We start from the raw sequence: 21,298 nt of genomic DNA on the forward strand, positions 1-21,298 counted from the left end.
GTAACAAATTTCTAGATTAAAATATCCAAATATATGCTCTTTGCACAAGTAACTCTTCAAATATAAAGACAGATAAATTGAAATTAAAATATGAAATAAGCTATAACATGCAAATGTTAAAGAAGGTTACTGTGACTTCATTAACATCAGACAAAGTAGATTTCAAGGCAAGAGGAACTCATAATGTGAAAATGTCATTCAATCAGGAAGACATAAATTCATAAATGCATACACATGAAACTTTTAAAAATATGAAGCAAAACCCAATGGAACTAGAAGGGAAACAGACCAGTACACAATGATAGTTTAACATAACTTTCTCAGTACTTCATAGAACAAAGAGGGGGAAAACAGTAAGGATATAGAAGATTTAAACAACATTATCGACCAACTTCAGCCCATTGACATTAATACAACACAACATCCAAATGTAGAATACAAAATGTATGCAAGTGTCCACGGAGAGTTCACCTAGATAGAGTGATGACATGCATACATATGCTTGCATATGTGTGTATATACATACAGTGCACATGTATCATTTATATATAACACTGACCAAGAGAAGCAAAGCTCATTACAAAGATGGAAAGACATTTTTAGCTATTTTTCCTTAAATGGCAATAGAAATTCCATCACCTAAAAGCATTTTTAATTCAATGTAAAATAGGTCATTCTACAATCTATATATTGTAAAGATATTTTCTGGAAACTATGACTCACATTATACAAAATATCCCACAGAAGTGAAATACACCAGCAAAATACACTTACTATCACAATGCATTAATAAGCCAAATTAATCAACTACCAAAGTATACTATAGCTGGGCTTCAGTAGAGACAAAGTTCACAGAAGTTCTTCAGAATATTATTTGTTTATGATATAATTTCTAGCTAAAGTTAATTTTTGAGACAGACTTAAAATATAGCAAAAAATTAAAATTCCAAAGGGAAATATATAACCATGATATCTTCTAACCAAAAGAATTTAAATTATGTTCAACGTGGCTCATGTTTTTAGAGAATACAATTCAAAGTTTTATTATCTCTAAATAGAACACAATAGAAAATTAAGGTATACATTTATTTTTACAAATGCCCAATAAAAATATAACATTAGGCTGAATGCCATGAGGCCTGAAGGTCCGTCATCCCCTGGGAAATTATCAGCAGTGCTGTCACAGGGGTTTTTCTTGGTCAGTGATTGAAACGTAAGCTCCTCTCAATTTCTTTACTCTTAAATACTACAGTAACGTGCTATCCTTCTAACCTACCCAATCTCGAATTCCTTCACTCCCTCCAAAATCTTTCTAGTTTCTTCTCTATAATTCCCATTCAATAATATAAAGACTTCCAAACATCCCTCATTCTCCTAAACCATTGCTAGGACCCTGGCCTTAAACCTCCTTCCTTACCCAAATCCTGATTCTCACGTAAGACACAGCTTTTCTCTCTCAAATGGAAGCTGCATTTTTTGCCATACTTCAAGTACTTCAGAGGTCTGGTGAAGAAGTTAATATACTCTTTATTCCTTCATACTTCTTCAGAACTCCTGAAGAGTAGAGAACATCTTCTTCTCTACTCTTAAGTAAAGCCATGCTCCTTTGATATTTATATTATTTGACTATATTACTCTAACAATCTCTGGTCACAACCGGCTCAATGTACCTCTCCATCCTAATCCCAAGTTAACACTTGGGATTAACCAAATGAATGAGCCATTCGACATCCAGCCTCACAGATTTTTCATTTTTTCATTTTCTACGCCTTTCTTCACTGCACTTGCCACCCACTCCAATAGCCACATCCACATCCACATCTTTGAAATCACTAATCTTCTCATTAATATTTCCAGTCCCAACCTCTGTCCTGAATACTAGACACATTTCTTCAGTCAGTCTTCAACATCTTTACCTGAAAGTTTTGTAGGTACTTCAAACTCAACAATTGAAATGATAATTTCCCCCAATCAGTATCTTTTCTACTGCTCCAGTGAGTGGCACCGTCATCCGCCAAGTTGCTCAGAAGAGAAACCTGGTGTATTCCCTTTACACCTCATTCTTCCTCACTCACATATCTAGTTAATTATGAAGTTCCTTCAATTAATACTCTAAAACAAATATCACATTTCACATCTCTCTTTCTTTCTCTCTCTGCTGTTATAATTCTAGCCCAAATCACCATCATTTCTCACCTAGACAACTATATATGCTTTCTAACTGCTCTCCGCATATCTGTTCTTGCCCCCTCCAATCCATTCACAGCATGGCAGTCAGAGTGATCTTGTGGAACTGCAAATGTAATATATCACTCCTCTGTTTAAATAATCTCAATGGCTTCCCATAACAGGATTAAATACAAAATTATAGACCCCAACATGCCACATGATCTGATTCCTGCTCACTTTCTGGATCCACTCAAACTCACCAAGTTAGTTCCTGTCTCAGGCATTCTCACATGTTCTCCTGGCTTAAAACAAATTCCTCTAATCCTTGGCCTAATTTCTACTTCTACTTTACTCATCAGAAAAATCTTTCCTGATACACTTATTGCCCTCATTATGATCTCTCATAGCTCCTTTTTTTCATAGCATTCATCACTATTTATAATTATAAATTTATTTTACATTGAGACTTAAAAATTTTTTTTTCAATCACTACTAGATGAGCGTTATAAAACATAGATTAAACCTATTTTTCTGGGACTTCCCTGGTGGTGCAGTGGTTAAGACTCCATGCTCCCAATTCAGGGGGCTTGGGTTCAACCCCTGGTCAGGGAACTAGATCCCACAGGCATGCCGCAACTAAGAGTTCGCCTGCCACAACTAATGAGCCCGTGTGCCTCAACTAAGGAGCTGGCAAGCCACAACTAAGGAGCCCACATGCCACAACTAAAGAGCTGGCAAGCTGCAACTATGGAGCCCTCGAGCTGCAACTAAGGAGCCCACCTGGTGCAAATAAGACCCAGCTCAAACAAATTAATTAATTAATTAATTAAAAATAAACCTATTTTTTCCATGCTGTGCCTAGAATAGCATCTGTCATATAGTAAGCAGTTAAAAAAATATCTATCGAATACATGAAAAAATTTAAATTGGCATTTCTTTGACTCTACCAAATTTGTATCTTGCTCTCATATATTATGGACAACTATATTTATCCATATCATTTGAACTTATTATACATATCCGTTGCCCATTTTTTATTGGAAAATTCAAAAGTTTTGCTTTAATAATATAAATATTAATAGTAACACTAACAATTATGACAATTTAAAAGTCCTAATCAGCTTTTAATGGATATTACATTAAATATAAAGATAAATTTGGAGGAACCCAAATCTTTGTAATATTTAGTTCATTCATCCAGGAATATTATAGGAGTATCGTATTTGTTTTCATTTAGCAAATAACTCATATATTTATAATATTTTCCCCCCATCTAGGAATATTATATTTATTTTCATTTACCAAATTCACCTTTTTGGTCCCCTGCAAAGACGCTCCATAGAGGTCTTACACATTCCTGTTCAGCTCAAAGTTTTTTATATATGCCTATATTCCTTCCCCTTTTATATTTTTCTATGAGGTTTTTGCTGGAATACAGAAAGACTATAAATTTTTGTATATTTATAATATAAAAGACCACTTTGCTAATACTTATACCTCATTTCCTTTTCTCTTAATAAATTGGATAGAACTCCCAGAATAAAATTATTATTATAGAGGGGAGCCTTACCTATCTCTGACTTTAATGGGTATGCCTATAGTATTACCTAAGATGGTATTTATATTGTAACCCATATTTTATTAGAAATACTTAAAAATAAATTATAATAAATACTAGTAAATACCCTTTCTATATCTTTCAAGATAACCATAAATTCTCCTTTATCTACCTATTATGTACTGAATATATTAATAGATTTGTTATTATTGGCCCATAATTTCCTTCCTAAAATAAACCCTACTTGGTTATAGCATAGTATTATTTTACTATACAGTTGCAGTCAAATTTCTCAATATTTTCTCTTTTAGTTTGTGGTTTCAGGTCTACTACCTTAAAAGGTACCATCCATCCCAAGATTTTAAAAGCTAAAAATTTCTACAAATGGCATAATAAATGTAAATAAATGTAAAACTATATCATTTTGCAGCCTAGGAAAACATATTCACAGACATAATAGACAAAGGATTAAAATCTCTAATATACAATGCAATAAGAAAAATAAAACAAAAAAGGACTATAAATAGGAAATTCACAGAATACACACATGCTCGTATACAATAATAATGTATATTATTAATTCGAAGAAAAATTAAGAAAATAAACTATGTACAATGTTAGACAGGATGCGTTAAACATTCACTCTTCCATACTGCTGGAGGGACTATAAACTGATATGGCCTTTTAGGAAGTTAATTTTGCATGTTTAACCACAGCTTTCATTCTGGACATCCAGTAAGTCATAAATTTCCAAGAAATTCTCCTACAGAATACTGATGTTCTCCTACAGAATGCACATGTTCACAACAGCACTGTTAATTAATAGAGCAGTATTAGAACCAATCTAAATATGTACAAATGAGGAATGGTTTAATAAATTAAGTTACCTCTGAAGAGTAGAATATCATACACCTATTTGAAAAGAGAGATCTAAATGTAATGATCTAGAAATATTTCCTTGATGAATGAGTGAAAAAAAAATCAAACCATATAATAAATTTTTAGCAGATAAAAATGTAAATATAAATAAGACCTGGAAGGCTTTGCGGCACACTGTTAAAAGTGGTTACCACTAGGGGATGAACCTAGAAGGGCTTAGAATTGAATTTTCAATTTTTACTTTACATACATTTTTTAAATAGTATGGATATAGATGATTTTTTTAACTTTCTCTTGGGTTTTTTGTGTATTTTGAACTTTAAAAAATTAAATAATTTGATGTCTTTGTTAGTTTTCACGTAAGATTTCTATACATCTACTCTTAAGTGAGACCAGTCTATAGGGTTTTTGTGTGCATTGTCCTCCTATTTAAATATCAAAGTTATACTATCTTTAAAAAATGAACTGGTAGCTTTCCTTTTTCTGTGCTATAAATGTTTGAATAAAATAGGAATCATTTGATTTTTACAAGCCTTCTGAGAATTTAATTATAAGTCATCTGCATGTGGCATCTTTAGCAAGGGTAGTTCTTGGACCACTTTTTCTACTTCTTCCATAGGTTTTTAGTCTGATAGCCTCCCTTCTATAAATAAATTCAGCTTTCATATCTGTATGAACTTGTTTTTCACAGAGTTTTACTTACTCTACTGTTCATGTCTTCAATTTGCTTTGCTCGCTGAATTCTCCTCATTTCTAGGACCTGCTCTCTCTTCTTTTGCAACCATGCTTTAAACACCAAGTCATTCTCTTTTTTCTTTTCTTTCTCTTCTTCTATTTTCCTTTGTTCTTCCTGGTGGAAGGAATATCCAAACACATTAATGAAAAATTAATAAAATTATAATATGTGTTATCAAAGTAGAGAGATACATTTTGAGGTCTGAAATTAGGATTCCCTGCCCCTAAAAATTTCCATCTATAAATTGGGCCTCCCTAAAAAACAGAACCTCTAATTTGCTTAGGGAAAAAAATGAAGACTTTTCAGATAAATTAAATTGTCAAGATAAAGTCTACAATTACATAGATCTACATTATACAACATGCTGTTCAAGAATTCCTTGGATCTCTCCTTCACTTCCTAGTTTACTCTTGGTATTTAACTCCCCAAATTGCAGCTGTGCAAAAGAGAAAAAAAACACCACACTCTAGAAGCACTACATGGGGTCTATAGAAGCAGTATAAATGTCTTAAAATTTTTTACATTTTTGTTAAATTTGATAATTGTGATACATGGCATTGTGGTTACAAAACAAAATTCTATAATCATTTTCTTTCTCACATGTACAATCACTTCTGAAGTGCACAAGTAACAATAAGGGCTGTCTAGGACTTGCTTTAAAAATACCTCAGCCAGGGAATTCCCTGGTGGCACAGTGCTTAAGAACCCGCCTGCCAGTGCAGGGGACGTGGGTTCGATCCCTGGTCCGGGAAGATCCCACATGCCATGGAGCAACTAAGCCCGTGTGCCACAACTACTGAGCCTGCACTCTTGAGCCCGCGAGCCACAACTACTGAGCCCACGCGCTGCAACTACTGAAGGCCGTGTGCCTAGAGCCCATGCTCCGCAACAAGAGAAGCCTCCGCAATGAGAAGCCCACGCACCGCAACGAAGAGTAGCCCCGGCTTGCCGCAACTAGAGAAAGCCCATGCACAGCAACGAAGACCCAACACAGCCAAAAATAAATAATTAATTTTTTAAAAATACCTCAGCCAAAAAAGGAAGAGATGAAACAAATATGCCAAAGTCTCAATGACTTTTGAATCTGGGTAATGGAGACACAGGGGTTAATTGTACCTTTGTATATGTTTGAGATTTTTTTTATATAATGTTTAAAAATATTTTCAACTACTGTATAATCATAAAGTAACATTTCTTCTATCAGAAAAATAAGTAATTAGTTAACTATGAGAACAAAATGCACTTTATAACTGCATTATTCAACTAATGTTATAAAAGAGAGTTACTTAAACTAGAAGTGAGAGTACCTCACTGGTTTAAGTATAAACCAATTATGAAGAGTTATAAAATAGTTACTGGGAACAAAGCAGCACGTCACAGTGGAAAGAGCTCCAAGCTAGAAGTTAGGAGATCTGATTAACAATCATACTGCTATCATAATATGTCAATTTGGGCAAACCACTTAACTCAGTATTCTCATCTATAAGATGAAGTTGTATTAACAAGCTCTTAAGTCTCTTCCAATACTAAAATTTTAGCATGGAAATAAACTGAATTATAGAATACATGTTTAAACTGTTTTTAAATAATGGAATTCAGAGTTCTTTCCTTACATTTTGACAATATAGCAAGCCCTTCTAATTCTTTTTGATTGAACAACATATAGGAAGGAAAGGAAGAGTTCTATCCAATTAACAGTACAAAATGTCTTTTAAAATACCAGTATACTATTTTCTAAGCCCTAAAGGAGCTTACATTATATAATATGTGAATTTATTAAATATTAAATTTTATATTTAAGTTCATTTTTACCAAAAGGATTTTCGATGCCTTGCATGAACATAGACAGTATTGTAAGACAATTATTTTTCCAGATGGAACATCTGGATTATACAGCAGATATCAGCCAAAGCACAGATACTACAGTTGCCAAAGAGAACAGTGAAATGATGCACTTAATGTAGAGAGATGGAGTATAGCTGCCTAACCCAGCAAATATTTTGCTGGGCATAAAAAAGGAAAGCCTTTCCCTGAAACCAACTAAAAATATTTTAAAGTCTTAGCACTTAAAGACAATGCCTTCAGCAAGTACATAAGCAAAGGGAAATTTAGTTATGAGGATCCTGACATGAGAAAAGTATATCCCAAAACAGAGTGTTTGACACCTAAAAAAGAGGATCAAAAGAAAAACAGAACTATCCATCAGTCATACCAGTTAACGATTACCATTAATTCATTAGTGAAAAGACACTGAAATTATATAAAAACTCCTGCATAACTTTTACAGAAGTATATACACAAATACACATATAGATGCATGTGTGTGTACAGCAAACATATAGTTCAGTTATTCTCAACAAATTCTTTTGTGTTATCATGAAGTTCTGAGTTAACAGATCCTTTTAAGTACCTATTATATACCTGAACCAAGTAAGCTGAGTCTGACTGTTAGAGTTCAGTACCCAAGTAAGCAAAATTTTATTAAGTATTCACCCTTTCAGATTCCTACCTGAGTGTGCTATATAGGTTACACGTTCTTACTAACTTCATTTTTTTATCTTTTTCTGCTAATGTGAGTTTGATTTAAATGCCAGAAATTTCCATGGTAATTTCCTACATAAGTAGAAAATATACCGTTTCTCAACAAATGACAAGAAAACTGGGATTTTGACTTTGCTACAGACAAGTTGAGGGACTTCAATAAAGTTATTTAAACTATAGTTTTCTCACCTGTAAAATAATCTTTAAGGTTTCTTCTAATTGTAAGGTTCTTTTAACTGTGATTCTGTTGCAGTTTGGTATTTACAGTTAGACATTTTATATGGTTCAGCTTCATGCTATCAGGTATCCAGTAAAACAGAGAACCAGGGCGCTGATTTAGGTAATTTAGAGAAAATCCCCCAGTTTTAGTACCTAGAATTTTCAATTATACTTTTATTTAAGAGCAAGAAAAAAAATCCCAAAATAATAATTTTGGATTCTGTATGGCATTTTGGAGACATTTCATTTAGGTTATGAGGTTCTATTCTTAATCTAAAACGGAAACCCCTGATATCAAGGAACTGTAGTGTTGACGAAAATAGGAATAATAGGAATAGAAAAGAGTTTTATTCCAGCCAAACTAAGGACTATAGCCCAGGAGACATAAATTCAAGAAGCACTTGAATTGTGTTCCACTGGACTACAAAATGGGGGAGGCATATATATAAGCAAAAACTGCAAAGTTACATAAGTTGTTTGTCAAGAACCAGGATTGAAGCTGGCAGGAAATAACAGTGCTTGTTAAGCAAGGATCGGTTGGTATCTGAAATGGTTGGTATCTGAAATGGTATCTCAAGGGGAGACCTTGAGAGCATAAGGTTGCAGCTGGCAGATACTATTTTGGAAAGTCTGCTGATATACTTGAGTTTGATACAGTTCAGAAAATTCAAGTTCTTGGCGATACAGGAACACATCTGAAACCACATCCACAACGGCCACCCAGTGCCATTTTGGATGCTTGGACCGTAGTTTTATATCTTTTCAGAACAAAGAACAAACATCAAGCGTGAGAGGGGTACAACCCTTCAAGGTTTCAAAAGAGACAGATTAACATGTACACAGTAAGTCAGTATGACCTTGGTGTCTGGGTAGGGAACCTCATCTTCAAAGGAGTATTAGCATTGGTGTCATGGGAAGTGGGGGATCATTTATCCTATCTTCAAAGTGGACATTCTAAGCAATCTGGTAAATACATTCTTTGTTTTCTTTAATGATGAAAGGAGATGTACAATGTATGCTTTACAGGCCATAAGTCAGGCTGTTCTAGTTAGCATAAAGTTCAAGACAAATCATGTATAAGCCAGAATGACTTCCCCATACCTCAATATGTGAAAATTTCTTCCATCAGTAGGCCTGGAAGATATATGAAATACACACACACACACACACACACACACACACACACACACACACACTCCAGAGAACATAATCCAGTCTCACCTGTTGCCTCCTAAACTCCAACAAATTTGTGCCTTCATTTTTTCATCTGACATCTGATTTTCACCTACCTCATAACAAGATTACTTTTCAGCAGTCACTTAACTTCTCTGAGCCTCACCTTTAAAATGAAAGGATCAGATGAGGTCATCACTGAGGTCTCCTCTAGCTCTAACACGGGTCATTCATTACTATGCTTTTGTGATGCTTACCAGAAAGGACCAAGGTAATCATGGTGCTTGTTCCATAAATACAGATGCTTAACACTTAACCACTTAATCTAACAAAAGAAAAACAAAACAAGCAAGTAGATATATCAAATAATTTGAAGAACCATTTTAATTCCTACAGCATTTATAAAACATAAAAACATTCTACTTTCATTATAACGCCCACTTGTGCTCTCACACTCTCTCTTTAGCTTTTCTCTCTTTTGTTCTAGTCGTTTTTGCAGTTCTTTCTGTTGAGGAGAGAGACAGTATGTTGAGGTCACTGGAGATACATCTGCAGACCGTGTCCTATGACTAGATTTTCCATTCCCCTTACTTCGATCTGAGTTGGCAGCAGAACCTGGATGAGTCCTTGGGGTTGGTGGTGGCTGAGGGATATAAGCCAGTTGCTCTTCTGTTGATAAGTGAGCCAGAGCATGAATTTTTGCTATTGGCTCTTCTTTCTTGACTCCACTGACAGATAAATTGGGAGATCTGGTGACAACTGCTGAGGCTCATTTTCTGTATAATTAGCATTATTAATGGGGGGCAAAACCCCCTGACTCTCAATGTCTTGTAAATTCAGAAGTTCAAACTTTCCATCTCTCTCTACTAGTATTTTTCTATCCGTGTTTTCTTCAGAATTTCCATCAGTAGGCGACAGGAGCACATTTTCTTGTGCAAATTCATTGGAAATACATAACTGAGACAGTTTTCCAGACACATTACTTTCATTTTCAAGATAATTTTTGTAAGTATCAGTGTCTTCCAGAGGAGGAACTTCCAAATCAACTAATTTGTCCTTGAATTTAAGTTTTCTTTCCCTTTTATCATTCACAGGTTCTTGATTTTGTAGAAGCTTGTTGGCTTGTATAATTTTCTCCATAATATATCTCCTTACTTCCTCATCCTCTTCCTCCTCCAGGTCTTGCTGGCTTTCTAGTTTGGATTCCTGTAAAGAGTTTTCACTGTCTGAATCTGATATGGGATCAAAGGTTGAATACTTGGTACAGAAATGAAGTCATTCTTATTGATGAAACCTCATCCTTGAAAGATCTGTCAGGATCAGAAAGCTGCTTGGAATGTTCTATTTCTGTTTCATTCTCTTTTAAGCCTTGGTTAATATTCTCTTCATTCCCACAAACCTTCTAGAAAAACAGAGATGAGATTCATTTTCAGTAAAAATTGAGACTCTTTTGTCCATTTATATGTAGACAATCCAAAATGGATTTTCATGCTCATGTAATTTATTTTATAAGTGGGAAAATTTACATGCTTCCCACTCATACTTCACTCATAATTTTCTAATTCATATTTATGAGCACCCCAAGGGAAAAGCACTTCAGGAAAAATTTAACTCTAAATTTGAATTTGATGTTGCTAAGTACTAGACTGGTTATTTTTTTAATTTTATGCCAATGTATAAAAATGTACCTACAAATAGTACAATATTATTTTAATATTCCTCCCTCTATAAAATTTTCCTCCCTTTACAGTTTCAGAAGAATATATTTTAAAATGTTTTCTCCTTATAATATTTGTATTTTTCAAAAAGATATCTTTCTCCCCAGGACCATTACAAGGTCACTGCCTTTGGTCAAGTCCTAATAATTTTGAGGTTCCTATAATCTTTTCAGATTAGTATTGCTGCTATTTTCTGCAGGACCTATACCCAAATATCAGGTCAAGTTTTAGCTCTGGATCAGATTCTCTTTCCTCAGCTATCTTCAGAGGCTCCAATAATCTACGTCAAACACCATTATATAACTTGGCCTTACTTTTTTAAAAAAATGTAATTCCACATGAACCGTAAACCAGCATTATCACATCACAAAACCCTGCTCCACATATGTTTCTAACTAATGGTTTCTTACCTAGCATCTCCCCTACAAACATGTATCCTCACCTACCAAACACTTTGCCCCTAAAATATATAATTTTTTCTCTTTCTGAGACAATTCTCTCCTCCTGAAAGAGTTCCATGGGAGCTACTCTTTTCCGCTCTCTTCAACCCCTTAAAATTCCCTTCCTCTTTTACTAGCTCAGTCACCATTTCTAACAGCCTTCTCTTCCTAACCTGCACAACACCACTGGATGTCCAATAAGTAAATAAACCTGGCCCCCTAAAATGACTACCAAACAACTAAGACCAACTAAGACCTCTGCCTTGTAATTTTTCTTTTTAGCTGTATTTGATTCTCTGGCTCATTTCTATAGTATCTGTTTCCAAATTCTCCTTTAGCTTTCACTTCTTTGTAAAACCCACTACCATAAAATCTTCCCCCGACCCTCACCCCTGTTTCAAGCTCTGTCGTCCTTTTTTCCTACCAGCCTCAAAGGAAAAGTGATTGTAATAATCCATCAGAATGAGTAAGACTCATTACAGCACTCTGTTTTGACCACTGCTGTATCCTCAGCACTTAGAACAGCCTCTGACACATGGTAGGTGATCATTACTTCTTGTTGAATGAATGAATAAAGAAGTAAAACAATGAATTATCATTATCACTTCTCTAATTCTATTACCCTGTGCTGTGGCTCTCACACTCTTCTAGTCATGAGACCTTGGTTCAGCATTATTGCTCTGGGTATCTCTACCTCTACTCATTCTGATTATTTTTTTGTTAAAGATGCATAAAACTGCCATGTAAAAGTCATCTTGGAAAAGTCTTCACTTTTGACTCTGTTGCCATTTTCCAAATATCATCTATCCCATCTGTCTTCTCCATTGCATATGAAAGCAAAAAGGAACTAAGAGACAGTTGTGATATAAAACCTGCTGCCTTCATTTCTTCATATTCTTTTCCTTAACTCCCTGAAATCTGGCTTCTGTTGTAACTACTCTGATCAATGTCCCTCTAAAGTCACCTTTCCTTATCCCCATCTTGGTCCTTTTCTTTATTACTTCCCTATTTATTGACAACAATTATATTATACATAATAATTACATGTTATCTATTGTAATACACATATATAATTAGTGTCAATACATATGCATATATATGTACACACATATATATTATATATTGGATACACATACACACTGTATATATGTAAAGAGCAAAAGAAGGAACCTTCTGTGAACCAGGAACTGGTTCATTTTCCTGGACTTCCCTTCTACATGTCTGATAAATAGTACAGAATCATGTTTAATGGATCCACTTTTCCCTACAAATATTCCTATGGCTCAGTCTTTGACCTTTTACTTTTTTCCATATATTCATTCTCCTAAAATTCACTCTAAGGTTTCCAATATTAGCTGAAGACTATGTTTTTGAGGATTTGCTTTATTTTTCATGTATATTAAAATAAACCCATGATTTTACCCAGGTTCATATAAGCAGAAATTAACTGTATTTGTTTTTTACTTTTGATGCAATAAATTATTTATATTATGTAAATTATAATTTTAATTTTTTAATTATAATTTTGGCTTTATGAAGTGTTAACTTAATCGCTGTTCTCTCACTAATTAGCCCTATGCCTTAGGACGTTTAAACTCTCCACACCTCAATTTTCTCATCTCTAAGATGGGGATAATTACACTTGCTCTATGTATATCAAAGGAATTTGTGAGGTTTAGATGAGATGATATATGTGAAACTCCTCAAGAACTACAAAACACTTTGTTAATATAATTACTATGAACTCCGTTGGCAATTTATATATACCTCTATTATGCTGGCACCACTTTTTTCTTTTTCATTAATCAACCATTCCAGGTCCTTTTCAAAGTCATCTTCATATTCTCCACTATCAGCTTCTTGATTTTCATCCATTTTCTGTTTGTTAAAGAATAATGTTATAAGATTAAAAGAGATAAGGTGTACGTCATGTCCACTTTAAGGGTAGTATGGAGTATGCTTAATTAGCTTACCTTTGTTAAAGGTAAGCTAATTAAACACAGAAACACAAATTATGGAATGTTCAGAATAAACATATCAGCATACCCTAAAAGAGAGACTTAAAAAGGCCAGACATTTTCTAGGTGTACCACTCCTAACAACCATTCCACCTCCCCGCAATTCCTGACACCCTATTTACAAGGAGACTAAAAAGGGTGGAAAAGAAAACTATCTGAGCCTTAGAGAAGGATTTTCCACATCCCTACCAATCATTAAAACTCCTTGTCCAGGTACGAGCTGATGAATCAGCTTTTTAGTCTCACTCGTTCACATTTTCTCGTATTCAAATAAAAACAATTATATTAATTCTCATCCTCAGTTTCTCAATCCTATATAATTATATAGCATAATTATAATTTGTGATCTGAGAGTTTTTTTTAACTATGTAACAACTGACTGTCAGTTATAGTAAATACTAATTTCCAGAGAAGTCAACTGTTGTCAATTCAAAATAAAATATATATTTTTTCATAAAAGACAAACTGTGATGCCTAGTACTATCTGTAAGGCAGTGACAAGAAATAAGAATGTCAGATGACAGTTAATAAATGTTTGTGAAAATGGTATAAAACTTTTTATGAAAATACCATTCAGCCATTTTCATGAAAAAACTAAAGTTATCTGCAAATTGAGGTCAGTTCCAAGTCCTAATTTTTTGGTCCATAACTTTTCAAATGATGGAAGCATTTTAATCTTTACCTATAACGTGCCTTGATGTGTGTGAGCATACTATATACATGTGTGAATATGTACTGCAATTTTGACCAAATATTTGTTGAACACCTACGATATTCCTATAAAAATTATAAAATATGCTCTTGAGCCCTGATACAGAAGACAAACATAAACAAAATACATACATTTAAATGTAGATAAAAAACATAAATTGAAATGTAGATAAGTGGGGAAAAAGTATATTATAAGGACTGTGGAAAGAAGAATAAAAAAGCAACTAACTCCATTTAAAATTGGAAATATCAAGGAAAAATGAGATGGGTTTTGAATAATGAGTATGAGAGTTCATCATTATCCCAGACAAGAGAACAGCATGAGGAAGAAGCAACACGGAAGTGCATGGAATTTTCCAGTGTGGCCTGAACATAAATGTGCTCCTGGAGAAGGGTCTAGAAGAAGTGAGAAGGCATCAGTTTGATGTCATATTTCTTTTCAAAAAGAAAATGGTTGAGGGAAAACTGTTTATGTGGATCTAATTGTCATGAAATAGCCAAAGGTAGAAATATACAGCAATAATCTGCATACGTTCCACTATTGACTTAAACAAAAAGAGCAATGCTCTATAAATATACCTAGAATTTTAGGTCCGGTTTCAAAATAACTGTAGAACTATAATCTTCAGGGCCCCAAACACCTGGGACCTTGTTTCTCTACCTGCCTTCTCTTGCTCCTACACCAAGAATAGGTTGCCTAAAACCTTTTCTGAAGTAGAAAGTACAGATGTCAAGCACACATTAAATCTAGGTACATTTTTTTTTGTTTTGTTTTATTTTTTTGCGGTACGCAGGCCTCTCACTGTTGTGGCCTCTCCCGCTGCAGAGCACAGGCTCCGGACACGCAGGCTCAGCGGCCATGGCTCACGGGCCCAGCCGCTCCGCAGGCATGTGGGATCTTCCCGGACCGAGGCACGGACCTGCGTCCCCTGCATCGGCAGGCGGACTCTCAACCACTGCGCCACCAGGGAAGCCCTAGGTACATTTTTTTAAGATACAAAATGAGAGAAATTATGTTTGATTTGATAAACATAAAACATCAAACTCTGTTTGTGGCCATTAGCTTCACTTTATTCTCCCCAAATGTTTGACCAGACTACCTAACCTGGTGCCAGTTTTACTAAAGCAAGATTTACATTTTTTTCCTTCTACTGTTCACCACCAAATGATAATGAAAGCATGTGGGAGACCATCTTTCCACTAGCGGTACAAGCACTAGCTAAGAGAATAGATAACGCTATGTGTGAAAAACCTTTTGATAGGTTTTAGTGCACAGTACGTTCAAAATGAGTTAAAAGGATGAGATAATTCAAATAGATACATGCACCCCAATGTTCACAGCTGCACTATTTACAATAACCAAAACATGGAAGCAACCTAAATGTCTATCAACAGATGAATGGATAAAGAAGATGTGGTGTATATATATACACAATGGAATATTATTACTCAGCCATAAAAAAGAATGAAATAATGCCATTTGCAGCAACATGGATGGACCTAGAGATTATCATACTAAGTGAAGTAAGTCAGAAGGAGGAAGACAAGTACCATATGAGATCACTTGTAAGTGGAGCCTAAAATATGACACAAATGAACTTATTTATGAAACAGAAACAAACTCACAGACATACAAAACAAACTTTTGGTTACCAAAGGGGAAAGGGGGTAGGGGAGGGATAATTTAGGAGTTTGGGATTAGCAGATACAAACTACTATATATAAAACAGATAAACAACAAGGTCTTACTGTTAAGCAACAAGGTCCTACTGTATAGCACAGGGAAATATATTCAATATCCTGTGATAAACCATAATGGAAAATAATATGAAAAAGAATATATGAATCACTTTGCTGTACACCAGAAACTAACACAACATTGTAAATCAAGTATACATCAATTAGAAAAAAAATTGATGAGGACAAAAACATAAATGGGCTCCAAGGCTGAGACCTGGCTGAGGTACAGATAACATACGAAGCTCTGTACGCAGTTTGTTACAGTTTAGAGAACAAAAGACAAGCTGGAACACATTCAGAGGTTGGTAAACCAGGAGACAGAGAAATAAAAGACAAGGAGAAGGGAAGAAGGCAGGTTATGAGAATAAAATGCCTTAAAGCCAGTATTCTGAGGAATACTTAAAAACTCTCAGAATGTTAGCCCACAGAAGAGAAATCTCCTAAAGGAGAGTCATGACAACTGCTTTACACTATTTAAATGGTCACCATGTAAAGGAGAGTTGGACTTGCATTATTTCAAACAGTAAGACTAGTACCAAGGACTAGAAACTCAGGGGCAAATTTTTCCACAATGTAAGACAGAATTTACATTTTCAAACTTGCCCTGAAGTGAGCTGCGCTCCCTGTTGTTCTAATGTTTATACATAGCTCAGAAGATAATCACAGCATGACTGTTTCAAAGGAGACTGAAACTTTAGACAAATGATTGAGCTAGATGACCCTTAAGGTTTTTTTTTGTTTCTTTTTTTATGGTTTTACAAGAGTTTTATTTACTGCTCACTGTGTATCCAAGTGACTGAGAATATCCTCAAAAATCTGTTTTTTGGTTTTTTCTAACATCTTTATTGGGGTATAATTGCTTTACAATAGTGTGTTAGTTTCTGCTTTATAACAAAGTGAATCAGTTATACATATACATATGTTCCCATATGTCTTCCCTCTTGCGTCTCCCTCCCTCCCACTCTCCCTATCCCACCCCTCCAGACTGTCACAAAGCACAGAGCTAATATCCCTGTGCCATGCGGCTGCTTCCCACTAGCTATCTACCTTACTACATTTGTTAGTGTGCACATGTCCATGACTCTCTCTCGCCCTGTCAAAGCTCACCCTTCCCCCTCCCCATATCCTCAAGTCCGTTCTCCAGTAGGTCTGCGTCTTTATTCCTGTCTTACCCCTAGGTACTTCATGACATTTTTTTTTCTTAAATTCCATATATATGTGTTAGCATACGGTATTTGTCTTTTTTCTTTCTGACTTACTTCACTCTGTATGACAGACTCTAGGTCTATCCATCTCATTACAAATACCTCAATTCATTTCTTTTTAAGGCTGAGTAATATTCCATTGTATATATGTGCCACATCTTCTTTATCCATTCATCCGATGATGGGCACTTAGGTTGTTTCCATCTCTGGGCTATTGTAAATAGAGCTGCAATGAACATTTTGGTACATGACTCTTTTTGAATTTTGGTTTTCTCAGGGTATATGCCCAGTAGTGGGATTGCTGGGTCATATGGTAATTCTATTTGTAGTTTTTGACCCTTAAGGTTTATTTTAAATTTTACTATAAGATGCAAATTAGCAAATAACTGCCGACTTATGAAATGCAAGAGAATGTAAAAACAAATGCACAGTACCATGATAATGCTCACTCTAAAATAAATTATCGGTGTCTGAATAACTGAGTTCAAGACTTAAATTCTAAAGTCTATTTCATTTAAATGTCACCACCTTTCCTCTGCAGAGTTCTTAATATTACTTCCCCTTCCCTCTCAAGACAAAATTAGTTTTAGGCACACTGAGTGTTAATTATTCAACTCAATTATTCAACTGGATAATTATAACTATCTCTAATGTATTAGTTGGACTGTATCCTTCTAGATACTTATTTCTTTTAAGCTAAAAATAGGAAATGGACTTTCTTAAAGGACTCAAAGTTATGCCTCAATAATTTGGAAATCAGAGGTTGAGAGGAATATTTTGAAGTGACCTGAAGAAAACGAATCAATATTTCAGAGTGAGTTTATTTATCACTGCCTAAGCTGCAAAACTGGCTAAATCACGTAAACTGTTTTGTCTACTTACCTACCAATTAAAAGTAAGGGTGCCGGGGCTTCCCTGGTGGTGCAGTGGTTAAGAATCCGCCTGCCAATGCAGGGCACACGGGTTCAAGCCCTGGTCCGGGAAGATCCCACATGCCATGGAGCAGCTAAGCCCGAGCACCACAACTACTGAGCCTGTGCTCTAGAGCCCGTGAGCCACAACTACTGAGCCCATGCGCCACAACTACTGAAGCCTGCGTGCATAGAGCCCGTGCTCCGCAACAAGAGAAGCCATGACAATGAGAAGCCCACGCACCACAAGGAAGAGTAGCCCTCGCTCGCCGCAACTAGAGAAAGCCCACACGCAGCAATGAAGATCCAACGCAGCCAAAAATAAATAAATAAAATAAATAAATTTTAAAAATTGTTTTAAAAAGTAAGGGTGCCAAGAATGATGTAGAATAGACTAAAACTCACTGTGATCCAAAATACTTATATAAATAATACTATTTTTCACAGTCACATATGCCTTAGGATAATCAGCTTTATTTTCAGATCAGGAATCTTGAAATTTATTATTTTAAGATGTTTAAGTTACATAACTAATTGTTAGAGTAAGACTTCTATGGAACTCATCAGTGCTTTCCCTTAATTTCATAAAAACATGGTTCTGACCTGTAAATAAATGGTTGCCTGAAGACTCCAGTAGATACGCTTTTCTATTCACAAGTATCTCACCCATGTGAAAACTCAAATTTAAAACTAAAACACAGAATCAGCAAAATAAATTAAAATAATTACAAACTAAACGTATTAGGTATTATTAAATCAAACTAATATGCTATAATTAAAAGAAAAAAAAGCCATAGTTGAAGTGACTCAGGGAAGTAAATGAAGTTCATCAAATAACAAGTGTCATTCTTCTCCTGTAACTTCAAAAAATTCATGGATAGTTTCCCAAGTAAACAAAGAACATAAATCATAAACTCTTGTAACGAAGTCCCTTAAGCCTTTTTCAAATGCGTCACAGGATATTCAATCTCCTTCAGTTTTTTTTAATCTTCATCCCCAGGGTACTGGCCATATGGCACACAGTCTACATTCTGGAAAAGAAATACATCTTACACAAACTGAATCACCTAACACGTATTCCTTGTGAGTTTCACACATTCACTGTGTATCATCAGTAAAAACCTATGTAGGTGGCTTAGGCCAGAACCACCCTCTTAATAAGGAACTGTAGCAAGAGACAGAAATTAATTCCTTCCTCTTATGTGTCTGCTAAATCCCAAGTGGTTATGACTGTAGATTTTTTAGTTAAGTCCATATATACACACAATTTTGATAAGTTTCTTTCAGGATTCAAAACACTCAAAAATAGTTTAATCTAAATCATTGACTCCAGTCATACTATTTTAAGGTTGTTTAAAATCTAAGAAAACGGGAAGAACGTCAAACCAAACGCCTTTTAATATAAAATAAGTACTTAAGCAAAAGCTAACCAATAATCACATCATGAAACCATCTGGCCCATTCTTACTGCGGCATCCTACCCAGACTGTGATCCCATCAGTAAAAAAATTTTTTAAGTCATAATCTGTCACACAGTATGACGATAAACAATATTTTACAAACATCAGTGGTAATTTTAATTTCTATCCAGGGTCCCAAGGTACCACCGACTAACTGAACACCTTAGCCTCTTCATGGAAACTAACATTTCAGGAGTGACTTTTTTCTCCCAGGGATGAGAACTTTTAGAGGCGAAAGAATATGACAAAAATTAGAAAGGAAGCTACCCTCTGAGGGGTTTCCCTCATACAGAGCGAAGTAAGGCGGAATTGCCAGGCTTCCCCGCCAGCGCCAAGCTCCGTGGGCCCCGGACTCAGAAGGATGAGGCGCCAACACGAAGTCTCCTCACTCGCTTCTCTACCCACCTTTCCTCCCAACTGTCCCAGACGTTTACCCCTTTACCCTCTCTCCCACCGTAAATATCTCCGCATCATCCTTCCCTTCGCTCCCTCCATATCCCCTCCCCTCCTGCCTGTGTAAGACGCAGCGGCTGAGGTCACAAAGTCGGCCAGGGGAGTTCTCCTTTCCTCCTCTTTCTAAGCTCTGACAGCAAAGCGAGCGAGACCCCAGCACCTGCGCCGCAGCAGCCAGCACCCGGCTGCCATGGCAACGGCGCGTCTCCGCGTCTTCCATCCGGGCCTCTTTCACTACAAGGGCGCGGGCGACCAGCGCAGACGCAGACGATAGCTTAAGAACACCTACCTCTCCGGACGCTCCTCCTGGTGCGGGCAAACGACCTCTCTGGCTGCGGTTTCTGAGGAAACGACCAGGAAATCCAAGCATCACCCATAAGTTTCACGAGGGTTAGTACGAATTGGGGAAAGTTTACTGTCTGGGTTGAGTTTTCCAACGTGTGTCTCTTGCCGGATACGGACTTTATTAGAATGAATTCTAGAGGTATATTGCCGTTAAGTTGTTTTCTTCACCATTAACTTCCAAAAGTAGTTTCAGCTTTCATTAGTAGATAAGCACATTGCTAATTAGTGACCGGAAGATTCCCCATCCCACCTCCATCCTCCCTAATCAAAACCAAACCTTTGCAGCTAGAGGTTATCATACTAAGTGAAGTCAGAAAGAGAAAGACAAATACTATGTGATATCACTTGCATGTGGAATCTGAAATATGGCACAAATGAACCTACTATGAAACAGAAACAGACTCACAGACGTGGAGAACGGACTTGTGGTTGCCAAGGGGGAGGGGGTGGGGGAGGAAAGGACTGGGAGTTTGGGATTAGCAGATGTAACCTATTATATATAGGATGGATAAACAGCAAGGTCCTACTGTATAGCACAGGGAACTATATTCAATATGCTGTAATAAAACATAATGGAAAAAAATATGAAAAAGCATGTCTATATGTGTATAACTGAGTCACGTTGCTGTACAGCAGAGATTGGCACAGCATTGTATATCAACTATATTTCAATTAAAAAAATAGCGTAAAATAAAATAAAAACTTTTATTGCCCAAGAGAATGGTCAAAGGAAATAGGTTGTTTGCTCCAGCTTTCAAGCATGTCAAAATGGTCATCTAGAATTTTCTCAAATCCTCCTTAAAGGTCATCTTTATGTATGAAGGGGGAGCAAGATGATTTTTGGGCTGTGGTGACAAATGACAAGATTTTAGGAACTGTCCATTCCCTACCAGAAATAAAACAGGGAGAAATGAAAATATTTCCTCAGCACATTCCATTCAGATTATTTTTGTTTATTATTAGGATTTCTATCATTTGGTAAAATGGAGAGCACCTGTTCTCCAAAGAGGAGCAATATAAAA

The 21,298-nt window shown here is 35.8% G+C and overlaps 1 protein-coding gene across 1 annotated transcript in view; it reads right to left on the reverse strand.

Moving 5' to 3' along the window:
* CCDC181 (coiled-coil domain containing 181) overlaps positions 1-20,353 on the reverse strand; it is a 28,733-nt gene extending 8,380 nt beyond the window's left edge. The window contains 7 exon segments of the mRNA XM_032612602.1: positions 5,310-5,456; positions 9,730-10,025; positions 10,028-10,522; positions 10,525-10,563; positions 10,566-10,677; positions 13,201-13,311; positions 20,221-20,353. Of these exon segments, the coding sequence (XP_032468493.1) occupies positions 5,310-5,456; positions 9,730-10,025; positions 10,028-10,522; positions 10,525-10,563; positions 10,566-10,677; positions 13,201-13,311; positions 20,221-20,301 (1,281 nt within the window). The 5' untranslated portion in view covers positions 20,302-20,353.
* Positions 20,354-21,298: the final 945 nt, after the last annotated feature.

Source organism: Phocoena sinus, chromosome 1 (genome assembly GCF_008692025.1).
Source record: "Phocoena sinus isolate mPhoSin1 chromosome 1, mPhoSin1.pri, whole genome shotgun sequence".
NCBI lineage: Eukaryota > Metazoa > Chordata > Mammalia > Artiodactyla > Phocoenidae > Phocoena > Phocoena sinus.